We start from the raw sequence: 27,132 nt of genomic DNA, 5'->3' as shown, positions 1-27,132 counted from the left end.
ATGTTCAAGACTTTAATGTAAGTTCTTTAGTGTTTCTTAATTTTTTACCATTAAATCAACTATTAACCACCATAAACAAGATCAAGATGATGATTAGAAGCACTTACTACTAGCACAAGGCTAGGGAAGAAATAAGGTGTAAATGTGGTGGATAAAAGAAATCTAGAGCGGTTCTTGAACTTCCGAGGGCACCGAGCTTAGTTGTTGGACTCCTTGCTTCTATGTATGTATGAGAAATGGTTGTATGGATGTTGGATGATGGTGAGATGGTGGTTGATGTTCGCGGCCGTAGGTGGGGAGAGGAGAAGAGAGAGTAAGTTGTTGATGGTGTGTTTAGATGAAAGAGATGGGTTAACCACTAAACATATATATAAACCATGATCCTTATTATCCAACATGTAAGATGTTCTCTAGATACCCCACCATTACAATTTAATAATCAATGAAAATGGAGGTGGGTCACCCCTAGTGGTGACCATCAAAATGAGGGGGGTATGGTTGGGGTATAATGGTATGGTTACACATTTAGTTAGGATCTTAGGTTATTTAGTTAGGATAATAGTGTGTTATTTAGTATAAAGGGTGTTAGGGTGTCCGGGGAGCCTAACTAGCTCAGAAAAGTAAAAACAATGTTTTTTTAAAAATTTTTATGTTCCGGGTAAAGTCCGGTTGTTCGGTTGGATGTTGATCCGTTAAAGTGCTAAATAAAGCTTTTAAGTGTCTTTTATATTGTTTTTAGTGACACATTAAATTCTCAACAATTTGGAAAGTGTCTAGGACTATTTCACCAAGTTTTTGCACCTTACTAGCATTGCTAAATGCTGAATTTTTGTATGTAGTGCAGGATTTTGTAATTAAAGTATGTTTTAGGCACTTCCGGTCACTATAACTATCTCCTAGTGACACAGTTCTATGGTCCTCACTTCCCTACACTCCCTACTAGTGTAGTAATCTATTCCCGGCTCATGCTGGCCTTAGAAACAATGTCTGTCTAGTGCTGGCAATGTCAGCATGTTTACTGGGTTATCCGCTCACTGTGCTAACTGTGCTTTTGTGCATCAAGCTTGTCACTATTGTTTGTGTGTAATAAATAGAGTAACAGTAATAAAATATGATGCATGAGTATGTATGTATCAGAAAACAGAAAGCAGTTTATTCATAATTGTAATCAAGCATAGTAATTAAGCACTAATTAAATATTAATTAATTTGTACGGATACCTGGATTTGTGAGAGTTGTCACAAAACCATCCATACATGAACTTTGAACTTGAATAAACATAAGTTTTCTTGCAAAACGAAGTTGTAAACTTGTGGATCTAAAGATCTACAAGTGGTTTTTCGGAAGAACCAAATGAAAAATACTAGTTTTGTTAAAACCCGGATCTTGTATGAACTAAAAGCATTTTTAGTAAGTAAACAAGTGTGTGAACACTTGTGTAACAAGGAAATTTAACAACGGAATATTTTTGTAAATCATGACTAGAAGTTGTTAAACTTCAAATTCTTTAAAAATAAAGTTTTTAAGAAACTAATCTTATTTTTAAAGATAACAAGACCTACTAAGCATGTTAGTAACTTACTACATATTTTTATAAACTTTCAAGTTCATAAGTTTATGGTTCATGTTCATTTTTGTCAAGTGTGGTGATTAAAATTTGTATATTGTTGACTGAAAATTGTTGATTGATTTTACAAAAGAAAATGATATGCTAAAAAGCATGGACACCTCCATTTACAGAGGAAACTCTGGCGAAATTTTTCTAGAATAACAACACTTAGAAATATTTTTCTAACGAACGTTTACAAATATATTTTTAACTTGGTTTTCAAAATAAACTTCGCCATGATTTTTATTACAAAAATACCAAGTACTGGAGGTGGATTTTCGTAAATAAAACTTGTTAAATATATATTTAGAATATATATTTTATAATAAAACACTTGTGTGATTACTTGTTTATTATGTGAACTAGATGTATTATTTTTAGGGTAAAAATAATATAACTTGAAAGTAACGTGAAATTACGACTCCAAAATAATACCAACGCTCTCACAAAATAATTATTGTTACAATGCGAACTTTAAAACGTAACTTATGTATATTTCGGAAAATACTCTTATATGCATATTTTGAAAGTATTACTTTGGAAAAATGTATGAAGTAAAATATAATATTTTCGGGAAAAATATATATATTTTGGAATATTAAAACAATTTAGACTAGTGATTAAAATATATTTTTCAAGTGAGACTTAAAAATATATTTTTGGAATTATAAAGCACACATGTATTATTACCCCCATCCTTGGGAAGGAATATACTTATAAAATAGATAAGAAGTGTGAATACGAAATAGTTGTCTAACTATTTCCCAAAAACGTTAAACCTTAAGCCAAGGCACGGCCCATCCGTCTAATAGGAATTAATACGTGTAGGTCGTCACGCAGCAGTTAGAGTTGGAGATTGACGTTTCTGGATACGCACTTCTGTGAGTTCATGTCCCCCTTTTCTCTTTTCTCTTTTCAGTTTTATACTTCGGGGGTGAAACACATGCGACAATTATTACAAACTTTTATTAAATGGTATGGTTAGCGTAGGGAGGGTTTATACAACTAGATCATGTGAGGGGTGGGCAATAACACTTGAGGCCATTAATCCTCTTTGTTAGGACCGAGGGACACAAGAGTGGTAGATCTATTTGGGTGTAGCGAGCCCACACCCGTGAGGCCGGGGCGGCCCATAGTGGTGACTGTGTCTTCCAGCTGAAGCCCGGTAACAAATTTGCTAGGTTTGAGTTTCCCTGCACTTCTCACACATACCAGTGGCTTTGCAACCCATTGGTGATCTCTTTTTCCTTATTGCTACATACAAGGGACTTTTATACATACTTTAAAGGTTTTTACATACTCACTTTTACATGAACTCGCTCAACAATTTGTTGATTTTTCAAACTACATGTATTTCAGGAAATTAGTGGATCTGGCACGGTATGCATTCTCGTCAAGCTGCGTAGGAATAATGATGTCATCCGAGTTTAGGAAGTGTGACCTTTGCCTGGACGGGTCACAAGTCTTAAACTGTGTTTTTATTTCATGTCTTTCGTTATGTCGTTGAACATGTTCTCACTATGTCATGGTTGTATTTGGTTTGTTGTGTCGACTTTTATAAACAATGTTGTCGTGTTAACTTTTTAAACTTGAATGAATGGATGAACATCATGGTTTTATTTTCATATAGCATTGTTGTGATTATGCTATGGTATTAAGAAGTCACACCAAATAAACCCACGCTTCCGCAAAGCCGGGTTGTGACAGCTTGGTATCAGAGCATTGATCATAGCGAACTAGGATTCTTTCTCGAGTCTAGACTAAGATCACTAGGGCTCTCACGAAAATATTTTTACATTGCATACACTAAGACGTCCAGATCCAGAGTACAAAACATTTTTACAAATAAAGGTATAAAAACTCTTTTTCAAAAATTTGTGGTTCAGTCTTAGAGACTGAGGGAGTTCAGCCTTAGAGGCTGGGGAGGTTCAGCCTTAGAGGCTGAGGGAGGTTCGGTCTTAGAGACTGAAGGGTTCAATCTTAGGGATTGGGGAGGTTTAGTCTTAGAGACTGGGAGGTTGGTCTTAGAGGCCAAGGAGTTAGTCTGAGAGACTAGGAGGTTCAGTCTGAGAGGCTGGGAGGGTAGTCTAGAGAGACTAGGAGAATTATTTGTTTGCTTTATGGTGACTTACATGATTATTTGATTTTATGTTGATATTTATGCATATGTGTGGTTGTGTTACAGACATCATGCCATCATCCTCAGACACAGGAGTATCGGACACACTAGATCCCATGGCGATCGTGTCAGATGACGAGATTCCGTCAAAGCGAGAGGTCTACACATCAGACACCACCAGCACTGATGACAATAATTTCCAGCCGTTCGCGCTGCCCGACGTCGGAGTTGAGCCTGCTGATGGCTTTCCTGCCGGGGATTTACCACTTGCGGTGATCCCTGCTCCTATACCTCTTGCTGCTTTTCCAGTATTAGACATGCCACTCGATGTCGTTTCTGACGACGACATTGATTTATTCGAGGAGGATCCACCTGAGGCTGACCATGAGGGCGGGGCCCCTATTGTTACTGACGTCATTCTTCCCATTGCTGAGGCCCCTATAGAGGAGCTTCCTGTTGGTTCACCTGTCCCAGATTCCTTTGAGTCTGTGGCGTCTGCATCCTTACACACTCAGGGAGTGCAGCATCACTCTCCTGACACCCCGACATGGCGTTATCAGCTGCACCTGCTCCCGCACACGAGTTCGAGTTTGACCACGAGGTCGATGATGATCTTGATCCAGTCTTTCCCCCTGATTTCGATCCTGACCAGGAGATCGAGTTCATTCACTTGGGCCGCCTTAGAGGCGCCCGAAGATCCTATTGATCCTTTGTTTGACATTCCTGCTGATTTTGATATGGATCTTGTTGACCCGGAGCCTGTCGTGGCCCCAGAGCCTGTAGCTGCTCCTGATCCTACACTAGAGTATGACCCTGTTCATGATGATGCACCAGCCATTACACCTCTTGTTAACGATATACCCATTGCTGACCCCCCAGTTGTTGCTCCACCGTTGGTGGATGACCCTGTTGTTGATGCGCCGATTCCTGATCCTGTGCCGGTATTGTATGACCGTGCACCTTTTGCTGCTCATATAGATCCACGATATGCCGACACCCACAACGGGTGGATCGATGACGATGACGATTACCCACCATTTGTGTTACCTGTTACACCTCCAGTAGCCCTCGTTTCAGCACCCATTGATATCCCGTTGTTTCCCCCACACACCACAGACGCTCACCGCACTGATCTCCCTATTACGTTCCTTCAGGACATACCACCATCTCGTCCTGGAGAGGGGTCATCTAGGCAGCCGCCTGTTTTTGCTCCACCCGTGCTGTCATCACCTTTTCCGTTTGCATCACAGTTTCCCCATGTTGCACCACCTACTGCACCATCCTTCACTCCATCGATCGAGCCATTTTTATGGAATACGCCCCCTATCATGCCATTGTCTGATCCGTACCACCCATACCATGTTGGGTATTCTACGGAGTACATCCTTACATCCTTGATGATACAGCAGGAGGCATTGACACGCCGTATACAGGAGTTGGAGAGAGCTCCACGACCACCTTACCAATATCAGACCCCATTTCACCTGATTCAGACGTCCGTTTCTTGACCTCTGAGTAGCAGATAGCATATTTGCTGCGCGTCTGTCGTGCTTTAGAGGAGGATTGGTTACATATGCGTCACTGTATTACTCTCGTTTTCCTCCTGCTCCTCTGCCATCAGCATAGTTATTTTGATTCGACGCAGGTAGACTTTTGGTGAGAAGACCGCGATTGTGCAGACCGTACAGCTTATTGAAGACCGCATTTTGATGACATGACTTTTGATATTTTGTATTTGGTTGTTGTTGTAGCTGATTAGATAGTTCGGACAAGGGCGATGTGGCCCTTAGTCACTGTTGATGTACGATACAGTTATAAAACTTGTAAACATTATACTGTGGTCTTGATTTATGATAGCGTAATCGCAGTATTCTCATTATATGTGTTGTTGGATTGATTGTTTCAATTTATAACATGAGATGTTATGTGCCTGATTAATTTGTAACATGAGATGTTATGTACTTGATGAATGTTATTACGTACTCATATTATTCACTTACTATGACCTGACCAACGTGAAACATCTTTTAGAAGATGCCACCAAGACGTGACCCGCGCATGCCCACTAATGAGGCAAAACTTCAAGGGACCATTGTTGCAGCTCGCGCAATACGCTGCTTCTCATGCAGAAACGAGTGGAAATATCTCGCATAACCACGGCAATAACAATCCACCCAATGGTAATGTTAAGTCATTTGAGATATACTATGATACATTTGGATATTTTTAGCATGTCCGCTAATACCATTTGTAAATCCTAATGTATGTGCAGGGTGCACCTACAAGCAATTTCTCGATAGCAAGCCCGTGAATTTTGACGGCACAGGAGGTGCTGTTGCGTTTGTTAGATGGGCTGAGAAGACTGAATCTGTCCTTAGAACGAGCAAGTGTGCTCCCGAGCAACAAGTGACCTACATCTCAGGGCTATTTCTGGATGGAGCCCTATCTTGGTGGAATTTGCAAGTGCAAACTTTGGGTGAAGCTGCTGCTTATGCGATGTCCTGGAATGAGCTGAAGGAGCTCATGAGAAGGAAGTACTGCTCACGTGCTGAAATTCAGAAGCTAGAGACTGAGTTCTGGCATCTAAAAATGGAAGGTCCCAAGATTGCAGAGTAAGTTCAGAGATTCCACGATTTGTCCCGTGTAGTGTCGTACATGGTCACACCGGAGTTTAAACGTATTGAGCGCTTTATCTGGGGATTTGGCACCTCAGATCATGAGTATGGTTACAACGTCCAAGCCTGCAACAATCACAGAGGCTATTGATCTCAGTATGGCTCTTACTGAGGATGCTATTCGATTGAACAAGTTTTCAGTTACCGAGCAGAAGAAGAAAGAGACTCATATGGAGTCGTCTGATGAAAATAAAAGGAAATTTTCGAACTTTAAGCAAGGTACAAGCAATGTGAACAAGAAGGGTGAACCGAGCACACCGGCCAGAGCTGCAACCGGTGTTGAGAATAAAGGAAAGTGTTATATGGGTACTCTGCCCAAGTGTGACACGTGCCAGTGCCATCATTCTGGTCCGTGCCGATTAAGGAAATGTGAATCATGTGGAAGGAACTGCCACACGAAGGATACGTGCTGGGTCGGGACTGGTGCTGGGCGTGGCAGTAATCGAGGTCATGGAAATGGTAATAGAAACCGCCAACAAGGAGGAAATGGCGGAAATGGAAACCGTGGAAACGTTGCGAATCAAGCTGGGAATGGAAATCGCAACCAAAACAACACTTAAGCTGGAAACGGAGGTGGTAATGGTCGAGGACCCGGATGTTTTAATTGTGGAGAAGTTGGGCACTTCAAGAGGGAATGCCCAAAGCTGAATCAAGCCCGTGGAAGAGTGTTTAACATTGGAGCAAGGGAAGCGCGCCAGGATCCTAACGTTGTCACTGGTACGTTCCCTATAAATCAACGCTTTGCATCTGTTCTGTTTGATACTGGTGCCGACTATAGCTTTGTATCGTTAGAATTTAAGAGTATGCTTGGGTTAACTGCTAGTAAGTTAGATGTACCGTACTCAATTGAACTGGCTAATGGAAACCTAGTTGAAGCCAATGAAGTTGTCAGAGGATATGTAATTGAACTGGGAGAACGCGAGTTCACTTTGGATCTACTACCAGTCGAGTTGGGAAGCTTCGACGTGGTAGTAGGGATGAATTGGTTGTCAAACAACAAAGCCGAGATTATTTGTCACGAAAAGACCATTCGCATCCCAATAGAATATGGAGAAACGATCGTGGTTCATAGAGAGAAGCACGATACGCCTCTAAGAATCATTAGCTGTCTGAAAGCTTGAAAGTGTTTACAGAAGGGATGTGTTGCCTTTTTGGCACACATCATGGATAAAGAAGCTGTTGAGCCGAGGATCAAAGACATCCCAGTCGTAACGGAGTATCCTGAAGTCTTTCCAGAAGACATGCCAGGATTGCCACCTCAAAGGCAAGTCGAGTTCCACATAGACTTAGTTCCAGGCGCCGCGCCCGTGGCTAAGGCACCCTATCGACTTGCACCTTTAGAGATGCAAGAGTTGTCAACGCAACTTCAAGAGTTGCTAGACAAGGGATTTATCAGACCAAGCTTCTCGCCTTGGGGAGCTCCAGTTTTGTTTGTTAAGAAGAAGGATGGTACCTTTCGTATGTGTATCGATTATCGAGAATTGAACAAGTTGACTATCAAGAATAGGTATCCTCTGCCGAGAATTGATGACCTGTTTGACCAGCCGCAAGGTTCAAGCTACTATTCAAAGATCGATTTGCGATCAAGTTATCATCAGCTGAGAAATCAAGAGGAAAGTATTCCCAAGACTGCTTTTAGAACTCGATATGGACATTACGAGTTTTCGATGATGCCGTTTGGGTTGACAAACACGCCAGCCGTTTTTATGGATTTAATGAACAGAGTTTGTAAGCCGTACCTCGACAAGTTCGTGATTGTGTTCATCGACGATATTTTGATCTACTTGAAGACGAAGGATGAGCACGAACAGCATTTAAGAGCTATTTTGGAGTTACTTAAAAAGGAAAAGTTGTATGCCAAGTTCTCAAAGTGCGAGTTCTGGTTACGCGAAGTCCAATTTCTTGGATATGTGGTTAATGGAGATGGAATCCACGTAGATCCAACAAAGATTGAAGCGATAAAGAATTGGGAAACTCCAAAGACGCCAACCGAGATTCGACAATTCTTAGGTTTGGCTGGTTATTATCGAAGGTTCATTAAGGATTGCTCAAAAATCGCTCAACCTTTGACTTCCCTCACGCAGAAGGATAAGAAGTTTGATTGGGGAATCAAACAGGAAGAAGCATTTCAGTTGTTGAAGGACAAGCTTTGTAATGCACCGATCTTATCGCTACCAGAAGGAACGGATGATTTCGTGGTGTATTGTGACGCCTTGCGCCAAGGTTTAGGATGTGTGTTGATGCAGCGACAGGAAGTTTAGCTTATGCTTCAAGCCAGTTGAAGGTTCATGAGAAGAATTATACCACGCACGACTTCGAGTTAGGCGCAGTGGTATTTGCGCTGAAGATTTGGTGACATTATTTGTATGGTACGCGATGTACAATCTTCACTGATCATAAGAGTCTGCAGCACATATTCGACCAGAAGGAGCTTAACATGAGACAAAGATGTTGGGTCGAACTGTTGAACGACTACGACTGTGAGATCAAGTATCATCCAGGGAAGGCGAATGTGGTCGCCGATGCCCTAAGTCGAAAGGAAAGGATCAAGCCCATAAGGGTTAGGGCTTTGGAAATGATTATTCAGACAGATCTCTCACTGTGCATTCATGCCGCGCAGAGAGAAGCTCTCAACAAAAGGAATATTGAGGAGGAATATCTCCGTGGGATGGAGAAGCAGTTAGTGCCAAACGAGGAAGGAACATTATGCTTCATGAAAAGGATTTGGGTTCCTCTGTTTGGTGGTTTGAGAAAGGTCATTTTCGATGAAGCTCACAAATCGCGATACTCAATTCATCCAGGAGCGGATAAAATGTACCAAGATCTTAAGGATTTCTACTGGTGGCCTCGGATGAAAGGCGATGTTGCAGTTTATGTTAGTAAATGTTTAATGTGCGCCAAAGTGAAAGCCGAGTACCAGAATCCTTCAGGTCTACTGCAGCAACCTGAGTTACCCAAATGGAAATGGGAACATATTTCGATGGATTTCATAACAAAGTTGCCAAGAACGCCCAAAGGCCACGATACTATTTGGGTAATAGTGGATCGGTTAACGAAATCTGCGCATTTCTTGCCAATCAGAGAAAAAGACAACACGAGCAAATTAGCTGAGATATACATGAGAGAGATCGTTGCACGTCATGGAGTGCCTCTCTCAATCATCTCTGATAGAGACGGAAGATTTGTGTCAAGGATTTGGCAATCCTTTCGATAAGCATTTGGATCTCAGTTGAATCTGAGTACAGCTTTTCACCCGCAAACTGATGGACAGAGCGAACGAACGATCCAGACATTAGAAGATATGCTGAGAGCTTGCGTAATGGATTTAGGTGGAAGTTGGGATACTCACCTACCATTGGTCAAATTTTCATACAACAACAGTTATCACGCAAGTATTCAAGTCGCATCGTTCGAAGCTCTATACGGACGCAAATATCGATCACCGATCTGTTGGGCTGACGTAGGTGATAGACAATTAGTTGGTCCGGCAGTGGTCCAGGAAACCACAGATAAGATTGCACAGATCCGAGAACGCATCAAGGCGGCTCGTGATCGTCAAAAGTGTTATGCAGATCAAAGAAGGAAACCTCTGGAATTCGAGGTGGGAGACATGGTTTTGTTGAAGGTTTCACCCTGGAAGGGTGTGGCACGCTTTAGAAAGCGTGGGAAGTTGAATCTGCATTACATTGGTCCATTCAAGATTCTGGAGAGAATTGGTTTGGTAGCATATAAGTTGGACTTACCTGCTGAACTCAATGGCGTTCATGATACATTCCATGTATCAAACTTGAAGAAGAGTCCAACACAAGAAACTGTTGTCATTCCTGCTGACGAAATTCATATTGACGACACGCTCCACTTTGTCGAAGAACCCATTGAGGTTACTGATTGGAAGATAAACAAAACATGCAGGAGTAGTGTCAAGCTCATCAAGGTTCGATGGAATGCAAGACATGGTCCAGAATTCACATGGGAACGTGAGGATCGTATGAAGGAGAAATACCCCCCATTTATTTCCAAAGACCCCTGCAACTAGAAGCAGAGCCTAAATTTCGGGACGAAATTTTCTTAACGGGGGGAGAATGTGACAACTCTCACAAATCCAGGTATCCGTACAAATTAAGTAATATTTATTTAGTGCTTAATTACGGTGCTTGATTACAATTATGATTAAACCGCTTTCTGATTTCTGATACATACATACTCATGCATCACATTTTACATCGTCACTCCATTTATTTTACACAAACAATAGTGACAAACTTGATGCACAAACCACAGTTAGCACAGTGAGCGGATAACCTAGTAAACATGCTGACAATGCCAGCACTAAACAGACAATGTCATTGAGGCCAGTATGAGCCAGGAATAGAATACTACACTAGTAGGGAGTGTAGGGAGGTGAGGACCATAAAACTGCGTCACTAGGTGATAGTTATAGTGCCCGGAAGTGCCTAAAACATACATTAAGTGCAAAATTCTGCACTAAATACCTAAAATTCAGCATTTAACAATTCTAGTAAAGTGCACAAACTTGGCAAAATAGTCCTAGACACTTTCCAAAGTGCTGGGAATTTAATGTGTCACTAAAAACAACATAAAAGACACTTTAAAGCTTTATTTAGCACTTTAACGGATCAATATCCAACCGAACAACCGGACTTTACCCGGAACATAAAAATATTGCCAAACACATTGTTTTTACTTTTCTGAGCTAGTTAGGGTCCCCGAACACCCTAACACACTTTATATTAGATCACACTAATATCCTAACTAAAATCCTAACTAAGTTCCTAACTAATTAGTAACCAAGAATTACAACCCAACCCCCTACCCCCCTCCCTACTCGACGGTCACCACAAGGGTGACCCACCCTTGCATTTTCTTTGATTATTTTAATTGTACATGTTGGAGGATAAGAAGCACATTACATGTTGGATTATAATTAAACTTGGTTTATAAATAAGTTTAGAGGATAACCATTCTCTTTCATCAAACTCAACTAACAACAACCATTCTCTCTTCTTTTCTCCTCCCTCATGGCCGCCACCCTCCTCCACCATATCACCACCATCAACCTTCTTTCAAGCCATTTTTCATATACTCAAATGTGCAAGAGGTTCAACAAACAAGCTTGGTGCACTCGGAAGTTCAAGGACCACTCTTGTTTTCTTTTATCCACCACTTTTACGCCTTGTTTCTCCCCTAGCCTTGTGCTAGTAGTAAGTGTTCTAAAACATCATCTTGTTCTTGTATTTAGTGGTTAATAGATGATAGAATGATTAAATGTTGAGAAACACTAATGAACATAAACTAAGTATTGAACATAAAGTGATAAAGGGTGGATAAAGAGAAGATATATGGGTAAATCATGTAGACCTTGTGTAGTTATGATATTTGGATGTTGTTTGTTAGTAGAAGTAGGATGGATCATCATCTAGACATGCTAGATCATGTTCAAGAACAAGAACTAGTAAGATGTAAATGTTAGAGATATGAAGGATGATGAAACCATCCATACATGAACTTTAAACTTGAATAAACATAAGTTTTCTTGCAAAACGAAGTTGTAAACTTGTGGATCTAAAGATCTACAAGTGGTTTTTCGGAAGAACCAAATGAAAAATACTAGTTTTGTTAAAACCCGGATCTTGTATGAACTAAAAGCATTTTTAGTAAGTAAACAAGTGTGTGAACACTTGTGTAACAAGGAAATTTAACAACGGAATATTTTTGTAAATCATGACTAAACGTTGTTAAACTTCAAATTCTTTAAAAATAAAGTTTTTAAGAAACTAATCTTATTTTTAAAGATAACAAGACCAACTAAGCATGTTAGTAACTTACTACATATTTTTATAAACTTTCAAGTTCATAAGTTTATGGTTCATGTTCATTATTGTCAAGTGTGGTGATTAAAATTTGTATATTGTTGATTGAAAATTGTTGATTGATTTTACAAAAGAAAATGATATGCTAAAAAGCATGGACACCTCCATTTACAGAGGAAACTCTGGCGAAATTTTTCTAGAATAACTGTTGGGATTGAACCCTATCAGAGGAACAGATAATTAAAGCCAAAACTGGATCAGAGCAGTGGATCCAGAATAAGCAGATGTCTACATACAAATCTTTCCCCTTGAAAGTGATTTCAACAGCTGCTGACCTCCTATCTGCTGATCTTGCATAATACTGACCTACAACTGCTGCTCAAGTAAAGACCTGATGAAAGACTAAAGCCCTGCTGATTCAATCTACTGCTTTGAGTCAAGCTCTGCTGATCCGGACAAGTGCTGCTGGGTTCACAGCAATGGAAGGTTGCAGCAGCTGATCAATAGTCTGTTTTGTAATATAATGTAATAGCAGTAGTTAACATAGCAGTGTTTGTATAGATCAGAGGTTAGAGTTTGTTAGGAGGTTAGATGTCACTTTCATGATGACGTCAGCTAAGATGCTCAGTAGTTTGCAAGTGCCTATAAAAGATCAGTACTTTGTACTGTTCTATTAGCTCTTTTGCACAATCGTCTTCTTTGCACGAACAAACAACTGAGCTCTGGCTGAGGGGGAGTTTGCATTCATTCATCAATCATTGTAATCGTTATTGAAATAAATTCAATCTTCCGATTCATTGTGTAAAGATGTTTGATCAAAGTATTACTCTCGTTTGATTGTATGCAAAGTTTGTTTTCATCTTAATTCCGCTGCACACTCATCCATTTTCACTTTAATTACAAACACAAAATACAATCAGAATCAAACTCAGATCCATCAATTGGTATCAGAGCTTGGACAGTCAAATTTGATTTAACAATCATTTTGACGTAAATAGTTCAGCTCATAACAGTTGATACTGATCGTTTGTTCGTTTGTTGAAAAACAGAGCAAGGATTAATCACCATTAAAGTTGATTTCTCAGTGTCTGTAAAACAACAAGAATGACGTCACAATCTCAGGATGATAAAAACAACATCGGCTCTCTTTTTAAACCACCTATGCTAAAAAGAAATGAGTACAACATCTGGCAGAGGAGGATGGGTCACATCCTCGCTCAACAAAGCACTGGTTGTTGGAGGTCTGTCTTCTTTGGTCCCCATGTTCCTACAGTGCCAAGCGCTGAAGATACTAAAAAGTTCGTTCCAAAACCAGTTGAAAACTATACCGAAACCGACTTTCAAAATATCGAACTAGATGCTAAAGCGTTTAGCATCATAGCTTCAGCGCTGCCCAACGAAATATATGCTAGACTGTTACACTGTAACAGTGCCAAAGAGTTATGGGATGCGCTTAAGGAACAGTTTGGGGGAACCGAAGAAGTCATAGAAAAAAATAGGGAAATCCTGAACCAACAGTATGAAACATTTTGCCATGTTAAAGGTGAATCACTGCCGCAACAATTTGAGCGTTTCAGTTGTCTCATCAGTGAACTGAGGCTTGTTAATACCACTTTTACAAACTCAACTCAAAATAGCAGGTTCCTCAGGTCACTGAAAGAAAAATGGGACACCATAGCTTTTGTCACCCGAAACTCACCTGAGTTCAAGGATCTGACCTTGACCCAACTCCATGGTCGACTCCTGACCTACGAAAGGGAGTTGAACCAGAAAAGGAAGTTACAAGAGTCAGGAAAAACCGTTGATGATTATACATTCGGTAACACTGCTCTTCTGGGTCAAGAAGAATCTGGGAGTAGTGGTAAGGATCAGGGTTATGATCACTTCATTGACATAACTGCTGGTGCAAATTTTAACAACCCTGATCCTCACTCTACAAGTTATGCATTCACTGCAAACGAAAACCAGATGTCAGACAATCTAAGCTTTGAACTAAATGATCTACAGCATTTTGACCCCACTAACTTAGAGGAAATGGACATCCTGCACCAACTAGCCTTGCTAAGTGTTAGAACTAGCAAATTTTATAAAAGAACATGGCGAAAATTCCCAGGTTTGCATGGGAATCTAAGGGTAGGGTTGGATAAATTGAAAATCAAGTGCTACAAGTGTAATAGGTTGGGACACTTTGCTAGGGAATGTAGGAGTCAAACTATTGGTCCCATAATCACTCATCCGAGCTCAAATCCTAGACCTCAAAATCAAGGCACTGTGCACTATGCCCAATATGCCACAGCAGCTCAAGTAAACACTGCTCACTATGCTGCTGCCCCTATGCCAGTGCACTATGTCCAAACCACTGTTCCACAGATCCAATATGTTCAAACACCTGTCCCTCAGGCACAAGTGCAGCCTGCACCTCAAACCACTGCTCCAGCAGCAGTACAACCAGATCAACAAAGTTTTTTCACTCAAGGGTTTGTTGACTGGAGCAGTATGCCTGAAGACCTCAGTGATGAAAATTTTGCACTCTATGCTTCCAATGTTTCTTCTAATAATGAATTTTGTTTGATGGCATTAGAGTCAATACAGGAGGGGGTTGAAACTGAGGAGGAACAGCTGAGTATTGAAACAGTGGATGAGGTGACTGAAGCAATGGTTACTACTGTGGCTGGTGAATTACTGTTGGAAGAAAGTTCAGGTACCCTGATTGAACCACTGACAGACCCATGGTCCGAAGAAAACAAGGAAGAGAAGAAAGAAGAAAAAGCAGGTGAGAAAGAAGAAGGAGCTGAACATGAAGAAAATCCTCAATGTGAATGTGCAATGATGGCTGCTGCCAAGGTATCACCTCAAGTTCTTGAAAAACTATGTTCTGACAATTGCATTATTGCTTTTGCTAACATCAAACAGGTGAATGAAAACCTTCGTTATAAAATCTTATCTGATGAAGTCAAATTTGAAAGATCTCAAAAAGAACTTAAAAACAAATTGGCTGAAAAGGATAAAGAGATTAGCAGCTTGAAAGAAGAGCAGAGTATAACCAAAACCCAACTCCAAACTTTGGTAGAAAAATACCAAGTTTGCAAAAAGGAGTTAGAGTCCACCCAGATCACATGTGAGAGATGGGTGGAATCATGCAAAGGGTATGAGGTTATGCTTGAGAAACAGATAAAAAGCAATGTGAAATTTGGGGTTGGGTATAGAAAAGATGATGATGAAAACACTGCTTTTGAAAAATCTGTTTCAACCACTGATGTAACCACTGAGTTCATCCCCACAAACAAGAATGGCCAAGAAGTGAAAATCACTGACAAACTTGGTAACAAAATCACACTTGACAGACCAATGGGATCCTCTACTTTTGAGGAGCTTGAAAATCATCAGTTTAAACCAAAATGGTCTGATGAGTGTGATATTCTTGAAAATTTGAAGCCAATGGACTTTACATCAACTGATGGTGTTAAAGCTCCAAAAGCTAAAGTCATACCTCTCAAGGACATCCCAGCAGTGGTTAAAACCTCTGCTGCAAAGGAGTCTGAAAAGAGAAAGAAGAAAGAAAAAATTGATAACTTGTTTTGTGAATTCTGTGAGAAAAGGAATCATCTAACAAAAGACTATTTCCACTTAAAAGCTTATGATATAAACAGAACAAGTGTCATAGTTCCAGCTGAAAGTTGCATTGTTTGTGGTAAAACAAACCACAAAACTCAAGCATGTGTGTATCTCAAAAACTTTGATGTGAAAAAGAATGAGTACCTTGCTAAAACATCCTTGAGTCCATCATCATCATCATCTGTCAAATTCACCAAGAAACAACCACTGTTTGTAGCAGTTCAAACAGCTGTCACAAAACAGCTGAACCAAACATCTGTCAAAAGAGATGTTCAGGTTACTGATGCACCCCCTGCCAATCAATTCAGAAAAGGCAAGGAAAAACAGTCTTACCAAAGGATTCCACACGTTTATGAGGCCTACAAAAGGCCCTCTAAACCTAAAGTGAATAGGCATCCTTTTGGTTATCAGCAGGTGATTGGTCAAGACCCTCAACAGTGGTTAGCAAGAAACAGTACTAAAACTGTCCAAACCCCTGACCTAACCACTGTCCATCACTCTGCATCCATACCAGACACTGCTGAATCCCCATCCAAAGCCCTGTTGGCTTTGGAGCCCTTAATGAACTAATCCTTTTACTTCATGTGCAGGGAGCTTCTACATGCTTTGATAGTCTTTGGTATGTAGATAGTGGAGGCTCCAGGCACATGACAGGATGTAAAGCCCTCCTCAAAGACTTTAAAATCCATGGAGGGGGTGATATATCCTTTGGAAATATTAGTAAAGGGAAAGTTCTAGGGTCTGGTACAGTGCAATCTGGAAATGTAAAATTTGAAAATGTCAACCTAATAGACAATCTAAAATTCAACCTTCTGAGTGTATCACAAATGAGTGACAAAGGGTTTGGGTCATTCTTCACAAAAGATTGTTGTAGGATTGTTGGACCAGAAATGGTCAAAAAGATTGAAGCAATAATCAAAACTGGTCAAACTAAACTTGTTGCTCAAAGAAGTGGCAATGTTTATGTTGTTGATATGTCAAAAGAGTGTCCCAGAGCTGATGCCTGTCTGTTCTCAGCTGCCTCTAACAAAGAGACAGAACTTTGGCATAGAAGGCTGGGGCACACAAATCTTAAGAGAATCAGTGAAATTTCAAAAAATGGTTTGGTGAGAGGCCTACCACAAAAATTGTTTTCGTGTCCTGAACATTGCATTTCCTGTTTAAAAGGAAAACAGCATAAAAGTTCTTACAAGTCCATTGAAGAGTCCAAAACAACCCAGTGTTTGCAAATGCTACACATGGATTTGTTTGGCCCAGTTCAAGTCATGAGCCTCAAAAAGAAAAGATATTGTTTGGTTATTGTTGATGACTTTCTAGGTTTACATGGACTTTCTTTTTACACTCCAAAGATGAGACTGCAGGCATTTTGCAAGACACAGGTTGAAAAGCAATTTGACCTACCAGTGAAAAGCTTTAGGAGTGACAATGGCACAGAATTCAAAAACAAGGAGTTGGATGCCTTCTGTGTGAAGAAAGGGATTGTAAGGCAGTACAGCATCCCTAGAACACCAGAGCAAAATGGGGTTGTTGAAAGAAAGAACAGAACTTTGATTGAGGCTGCCAGAACTATGCTTGCAGATTCAGGTTTGCCATTAACTTTCTGGGCAAAGGCAGTAAACACTACTTGCTATGTCCAGAACAGAGTTTTAATAAACCCCAGGCACAAAAATACTACTTATGAAATTATGTATAAAATCAAACCACTGATCTCATATTTCAAGGTGTTTGGCTGCCCATGCTTTATTTTGAATTTAAAAGATTCCATTTCAAAATTTGCAGCCAAAATTGATTGTGGTTATCATCTGGGATACTCAACCACTACCAAGGCCTACAAAGTGTTCAACACATGGACCAAGGCAGTGGAGGAGACCTTGAATGTAAAGTTCAATGAACTTTCATCAATGAAAATCCCAGCAAATCCTGCAGATCTGTTTGATCTTGAAAAATTTACTTTTGAAAATACTGCTGTCAAGACTAACAGTGCAGGTCCATCAGAGGATACAACACCAGACTATGGGTATGAAATCATCATCCCTCAAAGGTCTGCCACAAAGGGAAAAGCACCAGCTGTTCAAAACAGTTGTCAATGCTCAACCACTGCTACCTCAACAGTTGTTGACCAAAGTAGCCCATCCACCACTGCTTCCACATCCTCACACACTGCTGACAAAAGTCTTCAAACAGTGGATAAAAGTCAGCAGTTTTCCACTTCATTACCTCCTATTCCACCACCTTTTGAAGCCACTGCTGGGTCATCAAAGTCACCAGCAGTGGTTAGCTCAGATGATACACATTTGCAGCCTTCCCAACAAATGCCATCATACCATACCAAGGAGATTTAATCTTCTTGAGATCTCATCCACCTGATCAAATCATTGGCAACATCAATGAAGGGGTGCTCACAAGAAGCCAAACCCAAAACATCTGTCTTTTTGCTGGTTTTCTATCACTCCATCAGCCAGTCAAGTACCAAGAGGCCTTGAAAGACAACAACTGGGTAGAAGCCATGCAAGAAGAGCTCCAACAGTTTAAAAGACAACAAGTATGGGAGCTTGTACCACTGCCAAAAGAGGTTAGTCCCATTGGCACAAAGTGGGTCATTGTTGTCAAGAATAAAGCCAGGCTTGTGGTTCAAGGTTACAGACAGGAAGAGGGGATTGATTATGATGAAACATTCGCCCCTGTTGCAAGATTGGAAGCCATTAGACTGTTCCTGGCCTTTGCTGTCAACCACAACATGAAGGTGTTTCAAATGGATATCAAAAGTGCTTTCCTCTGTGGTACAATTCAAGAAGAGGTGTATGTATGTCAACCTCCAGGTTTTGAGGATCCATTTTATCCTGATCATGTCTACAGGCTAAACAAAGCCTTGTATGGCCTGAAACAAGCACCAAGGGCCTGGTATGAAACTCTTTCCAACTTCCTACTCTCAAATGGTTTCAAAAGAGGTACCATTGATAAAACACTGTTTCTTAAATGGAGAGGGAAGGATTTAATGATTGTCCAAATTTATGTGGATGACATTATTTTTGGAAGCACATGTAACAAAATGTGTGAAGAGTTTAGAGAACTCATGACAGCTGAGTTTGAAATGAGTGCAATGGGTGAGCTGCAATGCTTTCTTGGTCTCTAAGTACAGCAAATGCAAAATGGAACTTTCATTCATCAAAGCAAATATGCTAAAGAACTTTTGCCCGAATTTGATATGAATGATTGTAAACCATGCAGCACACCCATGGCAACAAATAAGCTGGTCATGTCTGATGAAAAGGATGAGCTGATTGACCAAACACTCTATAGAAGCATGATTGGGTCTTTATTGTACCTAACTGCATCTAGACCAGACATCATGTTTGCAACATGTGTCTGTGCAAGAAGTCAATCAGCTCCCAGAAAATCAAATCTCATTGCTGTAAAAAGGATCTTCAGATACATAAAAGGTGCTCCCACACTTGGTATCTGGTATCCAGCTAATGGGAATATCAAGCTTTCAGGTTTTTCAGACAGTGACTTTGCTGTATGTCACACCACAAGGAAGTCCACTTCAGGAGGTTGCCAGTTTCTAGGTGATTGCCTAGTTTCTTGGCAAAGCAAAAAGCAAGCAACAGTTTCAACATCCACTGCTGAGGCTGAATACATTGCTGCTGCAAGCTGTACAGCCCAACTCTTGTGGCTTCAAAATCAGTTACTGGATTTTGGTATCACTGCCTTAAAAACACCACTCATGTTGGATAGCCAGGCAGCAGAAAATATCATCAAAAATCCAGTTTCCCATTCTACCACCAAACACATCGACATCAGACATCACTTTGTGAGGGATTGCTATGAAAAAGGTTTGATTTCTCTGCATCATGTCCCAACTAAAGACCAGCTGGCAGATGTGCTCACAAAAGCACTTGATACAGCCACTTTTGAAAGCTTGGTCTCTAGGATTGGGATGCTGAACATGGAATAACAAGCAACATCTTGTTTTTCTTTGAATAAAAGCAACAAAATGGTTTCAGAAAATCAAAAATCCATCCTTAAAAATAGCTAAAAATGAACTTTTTCATTAAAATCCTTAAAAGTCTGCCATAACCACTTATTGTTCAAAAGTCTGCTCTACTTCAAAAGTCTGTCCACTGCTGAAAGTCAACCCCTGTTCTCTCATTCCCTTGATAATCTGTGTTGTTCAAAAGCAGTGTCTTATCCACTGATATGCTATCCACTGATAGTGAAAATCATCCACTGCTTCCTAACCACTGCCATCATCAGTCACTTTCATCAAAGTACTGTCCTTCGCTTTCACTAGGGGTTGTCACGTGGGCAGTACATAGTGGTCAGACCTTTTGTAACGGCTGCCATGTCAGCACTCACCTTCTTCCCTATAAAATCCCCCACTCACCACCAAAACAGGGTTTTACTGTCGAATTGAATTCTTAAAAATTCTCTTCTCAAAGCAGTTTTTCATCTCATCTTCCACAAAGTTCTTCGATCATTCTACTCAAAATGACAAAATCGAAGCCATCTGCAAAACCCACATCCAAATCATCATCAAAAACAGCCTCTCAAAAGGCAATCTCCACTGAAATTCCATATAAATCATCTCACAATCTCCTGGGTCTTCTCACAAAACCAGGAACCACCGAAGTCTTCGATTCCATCATTAACATCATGGCAAAATCAAAGTACAAAACTTTGTTCACAGCCGATGCACCAATCTATTTGGCGACCCAAAGGGAGTTCTGGAAGAATGCAACCCTTGAAAAACAAGGAGACACTGCAACCACCATACACTCTTCTATAAAGGGTATAAAGGTCCAAATCACGCCACAATCCATTTCAGAGGTCTTTCAACTCGATGATCAGAAAGGTAAAACTTCTTTCACTAAAAAACGAGTTACAAACTGGCTTCATTGAAAGAGGGTATGAAGCCACAATGATGACGAAACTTACCTTACAAAAAGGTTATTTTCACTCTGCAACCAGGTTTTTATTTCATAACCTCCTACTATGTGTTTCAAACAAAACCACTTCTTTCAATGAAATCCCTTTAAAGATTCAAAATCTGGGATATGCAATTCTTCAAGAAGAAAATTTTAACTATTCTCGGGAAATCTTTAAAGATTTGGTTAATAATGTTGAAACAAAATCATTCTTACTGTTTCCAAGGTTCTTAAGTTACTATTTTCAAAAGAAATTCAGTAAGGATGATTTAGCTGTAATAAATCAAGGTGAAATTACTCAAATAAACAGTTTAACAACTGAAACCTTTTCAAGAATGTTAGCACCTTGCAAAACACAAGCAGAGGTGCCTGAGCAGAATTTAGCAGCTACCACTGCTCCTCATGTATCTGCTGCTGAGCCCACTGCTCTAGGTGATCAAAGCAGCAGACTAACTGTTTTGAAACCCACACCTACAAATCCCAAAAAGCCAAACAAAAAGAAAAATCAAAAACCCCCCAAACCACTCAAAACGGCAACTCTGGAGGATGAGATACCAGAGCTACTGCCTGTGACAACACAAATGTCACAAGAAACCACTGCTGCTTCTTCCTCACAACAGTTGGTACAAATATCTCAACCCATAACCAAAACTCCTCCTGCTTCTTCACAAAAAGAACAGGTTGTACACAAAGGGCCACCACATTATGATGCTCTGGAAACACTCGTTTCCATCATCCACAACCCAATGCCCGGGGAAAATCCTTTTTCTACACCCAACTTCACATCCACAATTCCACCAAAGACACAACTTTTGTTGGATGCAATCGACTTGAACCAGGCATTACACAGTCCTTCTAAATCACCTGTTAATGAGAATATACCTCAACAACTGACTGAGCCTGATGTATCATTCCTTGCTAACCCACCAACACAACCTGAGGAGGTTACACCCCTTGAGTTACAAGTAACTCTTGGTGGTTATCCAAGTGAAGCAGCCACTACAACTGTTGAACCCACTGGTTTGCAGTTGGACAGTGGTTACATCAATAAGACTTCCTTGGAGGCAATTCCTTTTATAGCACCTCTGCCAACCACCAGCGGATTTATTTATCCTACTGGCACCATCAAAAGGTTGTCAAGTGTTGAAGGGAGAAGACCCCAGTACCAAGAAAAAGGGGCATCAGTGGTAAATGTTTGGAGTATGCTTCCTACCTCTACCACTGATAAAACCACTGTTAGTGGGAAATCAGATGATCCCATTAAATTGGGTGATGATTTAAAACATCAGGATTTGACGGAACAAATTGAAAAGTTGGATTCATCTATTGCAGATCTTAAAAATATGCTACAGCAGGTGTTGAAAACTCAAAAGATGCAATCCACTGCTGTTCCACCTCAAGCACCTGCTCCACCACAGGCATCTGCTACAAATGAGCTCTAGAATCTATTTCAACCTTTTCTCCATCATCAAGCACAACTAGCAGATCAGCAACATGAAAAACATGTTCAACAGCTGAGAAATGCAATGGAGTCAAGGTTCAAGAACACCCAGGCTGATCTAAAGGCACTCAACACTCAGATCCTGCACACTACTGGCACTGCTCCTCCACCAGTTCTCTTCATTGATCAACTTCCCCCAGATAATGCCAAAAATGGGGAGAAAATTAAGGAGTGGAAAAAGAAGGGAATAGAGGATGGCCTATACCTTGCACCAGAAAATGCAAACATGACCAAACAGATCCCTTTGCCAGATGGAAGCAAGAAAATAGATGTGACCACAAATGCACTGGCAGAAGCAGTTGCAAGTGTAAAAAGGGACAGAGAGGCCAAAAGGAAAGCCAGGATTATCCGGATCAGGGTACTTCAGGGTCAAAAGATGATGAAAATCTTGTTGATGAAAAGAAGAAGCCTACAAGAAGAGTAAGGCTACCCAAATCCATTCCAACCAAACGTTCAAAGTCTGCTCCAAAACCACCATCTAAAACAGCTATTGTAACTCCTGTTGTATCCACTACTGTTGGTACTTCAGTGGTTTCAACATCTGCTCCCATTTCAACACACACCACTTCAACACACACTACATCCACTACCTTACCACCATCACCACCAAAAACAAAATTACCTCCTGCCAAAAGGCAGAAGACAGCAGTTGTTACAACATCTGCTGTAAAGACAACAGTGGTTGGAACACCAGTTGTTTCAACAACTGTTAGTCTATCACAAATCACTGCCACTACATCCACCACCACTGTTCCATCCACAACATCATCAGCCCCTCCTCAAATAAAGAGGAGAAGGCTAATTCTCAAAGATGATGTCACTTCACCATCTCAACCATCTTCAAAATCTTTAGCTCTTGTCACAAAACCAAATCCAGTTGCTCTCTCTTCAGTTCAAAAGCACAAGCCCTTACCTCCTGCAGGTGTTCAATTTCCTCTTGAACTAGAAGCTGTTAGAGAAGAAATAAAGTCTTTCTACTATGAGGATGACCCTGCCAAAAGGAATTTGCCATCAATAAAAGGATATCCCTGGCCTAAAAATGTTGATGAATATTTGAAGATCAAGGCCAAGCAAGCAGAGGATATCTCAAAGAGAAACACACAATGGAAATCTGACAAAGAAATTTCTAGAAACTATCAATATCTGCTCACACAAGTCAGCTCCCTTGAACGATTTGCAAAAAATGTCAGTCAACAAATTTCAGAAAGAGCAGCTGAAACTTTGAAGAAAGACTACATTGAAAGCATTATGGCTAACAAGAGATACAAAGGAGAGAGATACATGTACAAAGAGTGGACTGTTCCTGAGCTTGAAAATGAAGCAGCAAGAATTCAAGACATGATAAAAAGGAAAGTCACTCACACTCCTCCTGACTGGGCAAAGTTTAGAAAAAATGTACCTGACAAACAGGTAGAACTGAAAAGAATGAGAGAAGAACTGGTTGCTGCTGAATATGGAAACAAAAGACAAATTGCTAGATGGAAAGAAGATGTGGTCAGGGAAACCTACAAAAGGTTGGAGGAATTAAGAAAGAAAGATCCAAAAGGTCCTCAAAAGCCTGACTATCCTGAAGTTGAGGTTTCAAAAAGACCATCAAAGCTGCAAAACAGGAGAGCCACTGCTCCAACTGGTACTTCCATCTATAAAAGAAGGAGACAAAACCAGTTGGGTTCGAAAGCAGTTCAAGAAATTCTTACTGGAAAAGCCATTGTACAAACAGGTGCATTGGTAATGTTGAAAGAAGAATTTGAACTAGATACATCTGCACATACTGCTCAGCCAGTTATGAACAGGCCAGCCTCACCAAATACCTCTGCAAATAAACATCTCCCAAGAAACCCACCAGGCTCATAAATACAAAAGTGGGAAACTGACAAACAGACCTGCGTATTGACCTTGCTCAGGTCTGGTGGAGAAGTGGAGAAAATATCAAGGGAACAAGCTCTTGGCCTAAGTCTTGAAGATTTGCAGGATCTCCTTGATCTTCCACTTAGCAGGGATGATGAAGACACAAATGCCCTTAACTTTGAACTACAGTTTAAAGGTCAAATAAGGGAACTGTTGATGAGGCAATAAATGTCCACAATAATGAAGAGTTTTGGCATTATCTGTTCTAGGGGAGATTGTTGGGATTGAACCCTATCAGAGGAGCAGATAATTAAAGCCAAAACTGGATCTGAGCAGTGGATCCAGAATAAGCAGATGTCTAAATACAAATCTCTCCCCTTGAAAGTGATCTCAACAACTGCTGACCTCCTATCTGCTGATCTTGCATAATACTGACCTACAACTGCTGCTCAAGTAAAGACCTGATGAAAGACTAAAGCCCTGCTGATTCAATCTACTGCTTTGAGTCAAGCTCTGCTGATCCGGACAAGTGATGCTGGGTTCACAGCAGTGGAAGGTTGCAGCAGCTGATCAATAGTCTGTTTTGTAATATAATGTAATAGCAGTAGTTAACATAGCAGTGTTTGTATAGATCAGAGGTTAGAGTTTGTTAGGAGGTTAGATGTCACTTTCAGGATGACGTCAGCTAAGATGCTCAGTAGTTTGCAAGTGCCTATAAATAGATCAGTACTTTGTACTGTTCTATTAGCTCTTTTGCACAATCGTCTTCTTTGCACGAACAAACAACTGAGCTCTGGCTGAGGGGGAGTTTACATTCATTTATCAATCATTGTAATCGTTATTGAAATAAATTCAATCTTCCGATTCATTGTGTAAAGATGTTTGATCAAAGTATTACTCTCGTTTGATTGTATGCAAAGTTTGTTTTCATCTTAATTCCGCTGCACACTCATCCATTTTCACTTTAATTACAAACACAAAATACAATCAGAATCAAACTCAGATCCAACAATAACAACACTTAGAAATATTTTTCTAACGAACGTTTACAAATATATTTTTAACTTGGTTTTTAAATTTAAAAACTTAGCCATGATTTGTATTACAAAAATACCAAGTACCGGAGGCGGATTTTCGTAAATAAAACTTGTTAAATATATATTTAGAATATATATATTTTATAATAAAACACTTGTGTGATTACTTGTTTATTATGTGAACTAGATGTATTATTTTTAAGGTAAAAATAATATAACTTGAAAATACCGTGAAATTACGACTCCAAAATAATACCAACGCTCTCACAAAATAATTATTATTACAATGCGAACTTTAAAACGTAACTTATATATATTTCGGAAAATACTCTTATATGCATATTTTGAAAAGTATTACTTTGGAAAAATGTATGAAGTAAAATATAATATTTTTGGGGAAAATATATATATTTTGGAATAATAAAACAATTTAGACTAGTGATTAAAATATATTTTTCAAGTGAGACTTAAAAAATATATTTTCGGAATTATAAAGCACACATGTATTATTACCCCCATCCTTGGTAAGGAATATACTTATAAAATAATTAAGAAGTGTGAATACGAAATAGTTGTCTAACTATTTCCCAAATACGTTAAACCTTAAGCCAAGGCACGGCCCATCCGTCTAATAGGAATTAGTACGTGTAGGTCGTCACGCAGCAGTTAGAGTTGGAGATTGACGTTTCTGGATACGCACTTCTGTGAGTTCATGTCCCCCTTTTCTCTTTTCTATTTTCAGTTTTATACTTCGGGGGTGAAATACATGCGACAATTATTACAAACTTTTATTACATGGTATGGTTAGCGTAGGGAGGGTTTATACAACTAGATCATGTGAGGGGCGGGCAATAACACTTGAGGCCATTAATCCTCTTTGTTAGGACCGAGGGACACAAGAGTGATAGATCTATTTGGGTGTAGCGAGCCCACACCCGTGAGGCCGGGGCGGCCCATAGTGGTGACTGTGTCTTCTAGCCGAAGCCCGGTAACAAATTTGCTAGGTTTGAGTTTCCCTGCACTTCTCACACATACCAGTGGCTTTGCAACCCATTGGTGATCTCTTTTTCCTTATTGCTACATACCAGGGACTTTTATACATACTTTAAAGGTTTATACATACTCACTTTTACATGAACTCGCTCAACTTTTTGTTGATTTTTCAAACTACATGTATTTCAGTAAATTAGTGGATCTGGTACGGTATGCATTCTCGTCAAGCTGCGTAGGAATAATAATGTCATCCGAGTTTAGGAAGTGTGACCTTTGCCTGGACGGGTCACAAGTCATAAACTGTGTTTTTATTTCATGTCTTTCGTTATGTCGTTGAACATATTCTCATTATGTCATTGTTGTATTTGGTTTGTTGTGTCGACTTTTAAAAACAATGTTGTCGTGTTAACTTTTTAAACTTGAATGAATGCATGAACATCATGGTTTTATTTTCATATAGCATTGTTGTGATTATTATATGGTATTAAGAAGTCACACCAAATAAACCCACGGTTCCGCAAAGCTAGGGTGTGACAACGGGTCTAGCGGTTAACATGGGGAAGCCCCCACTGGTTATGGTTTGGGAAACAAGGAATTGGAACTCGTGGTTTTCGAAACAACTTATGGTTTTTAGAACAACATTAAATTGGACAACCAACTGTTAACTCGCTCGACATTGTTTTTGATTCGTTGTTACATGCCTTGCAGGTTGTTAGGTACTTAGCGGGAGCTTGCATGGGAGGTGTCGTTGTGGAGCATGGACATTGAGTGTTCATGATGAACTTATGAGCTTTTAAACTTATGATTTGGGGTTTGAACTATTTTCTTCCGCTGATAACATAGACTTGTTAAACTGTTTTGACACCAATTATATTGGTTGGTTTGGACTTTTACTTATTTAATTATAGTGTTCAATATGATTGGTGGCTGGATCCTAGTCAGTCACGCCTCCTGCGGTGATACTCCGCTTGTGGATTTT

At 40.1% G+C, this 27,132-nt stretch overlaps 1 protein-coding gene across 1 annotated transcript; it reads left to right on the top strand.

The window, feature by feature from the left end:
* The first annotated feature begins 3,844 nt into the window (after nucleotides 1-3,844).
* Nucleotides 3,845-5,236, top strand: LOC110866765 (proline-rich protein 36-like). Its single transcript, XM_022115913.1, has one exon. It carries the CDS (start codon nucleotides 3,845-3,847, stop codon nucleotides 5,234-5,236), a length of 1,392 nt encoding a protein of 463 aa, XP_021971605.1.
* Nucleotides 5,237-27,132: the final 21,896 nt, after the last annotated feature.

The sequence above is a fragment of the Helianthus annuus genome, chromosome 7 (assembly GCF_002127325.2).
Source record: "Helianthus annuus cultivar XRQ/B chromosome 7, HanXRQr2.0-SUNRISE, whole genome shotgun sequence".
NCBI classification, from domain to species: Eukaryota; Viridiplantae; Streptophyta; class Magnoliopsida; order Asterales; family Asteraceae; genus Helianthus; species Helianthus annuus.
The sequence above is the reverse complement of the archived record's forward strand: the minus strand, read 5'-3'. Positions and strand labels throughout refer to the sequence as shown.

Bases quoted from the DNA above. Each gene is read 5' to 3' on its own strand.
- LOC110866765 (XM_022115913.1), top strand. From the start codon at position 3,845: ATGGCGATCGTGTCAGATGACGAGATTCCGTCAAAGCGAGAGGTCTAC.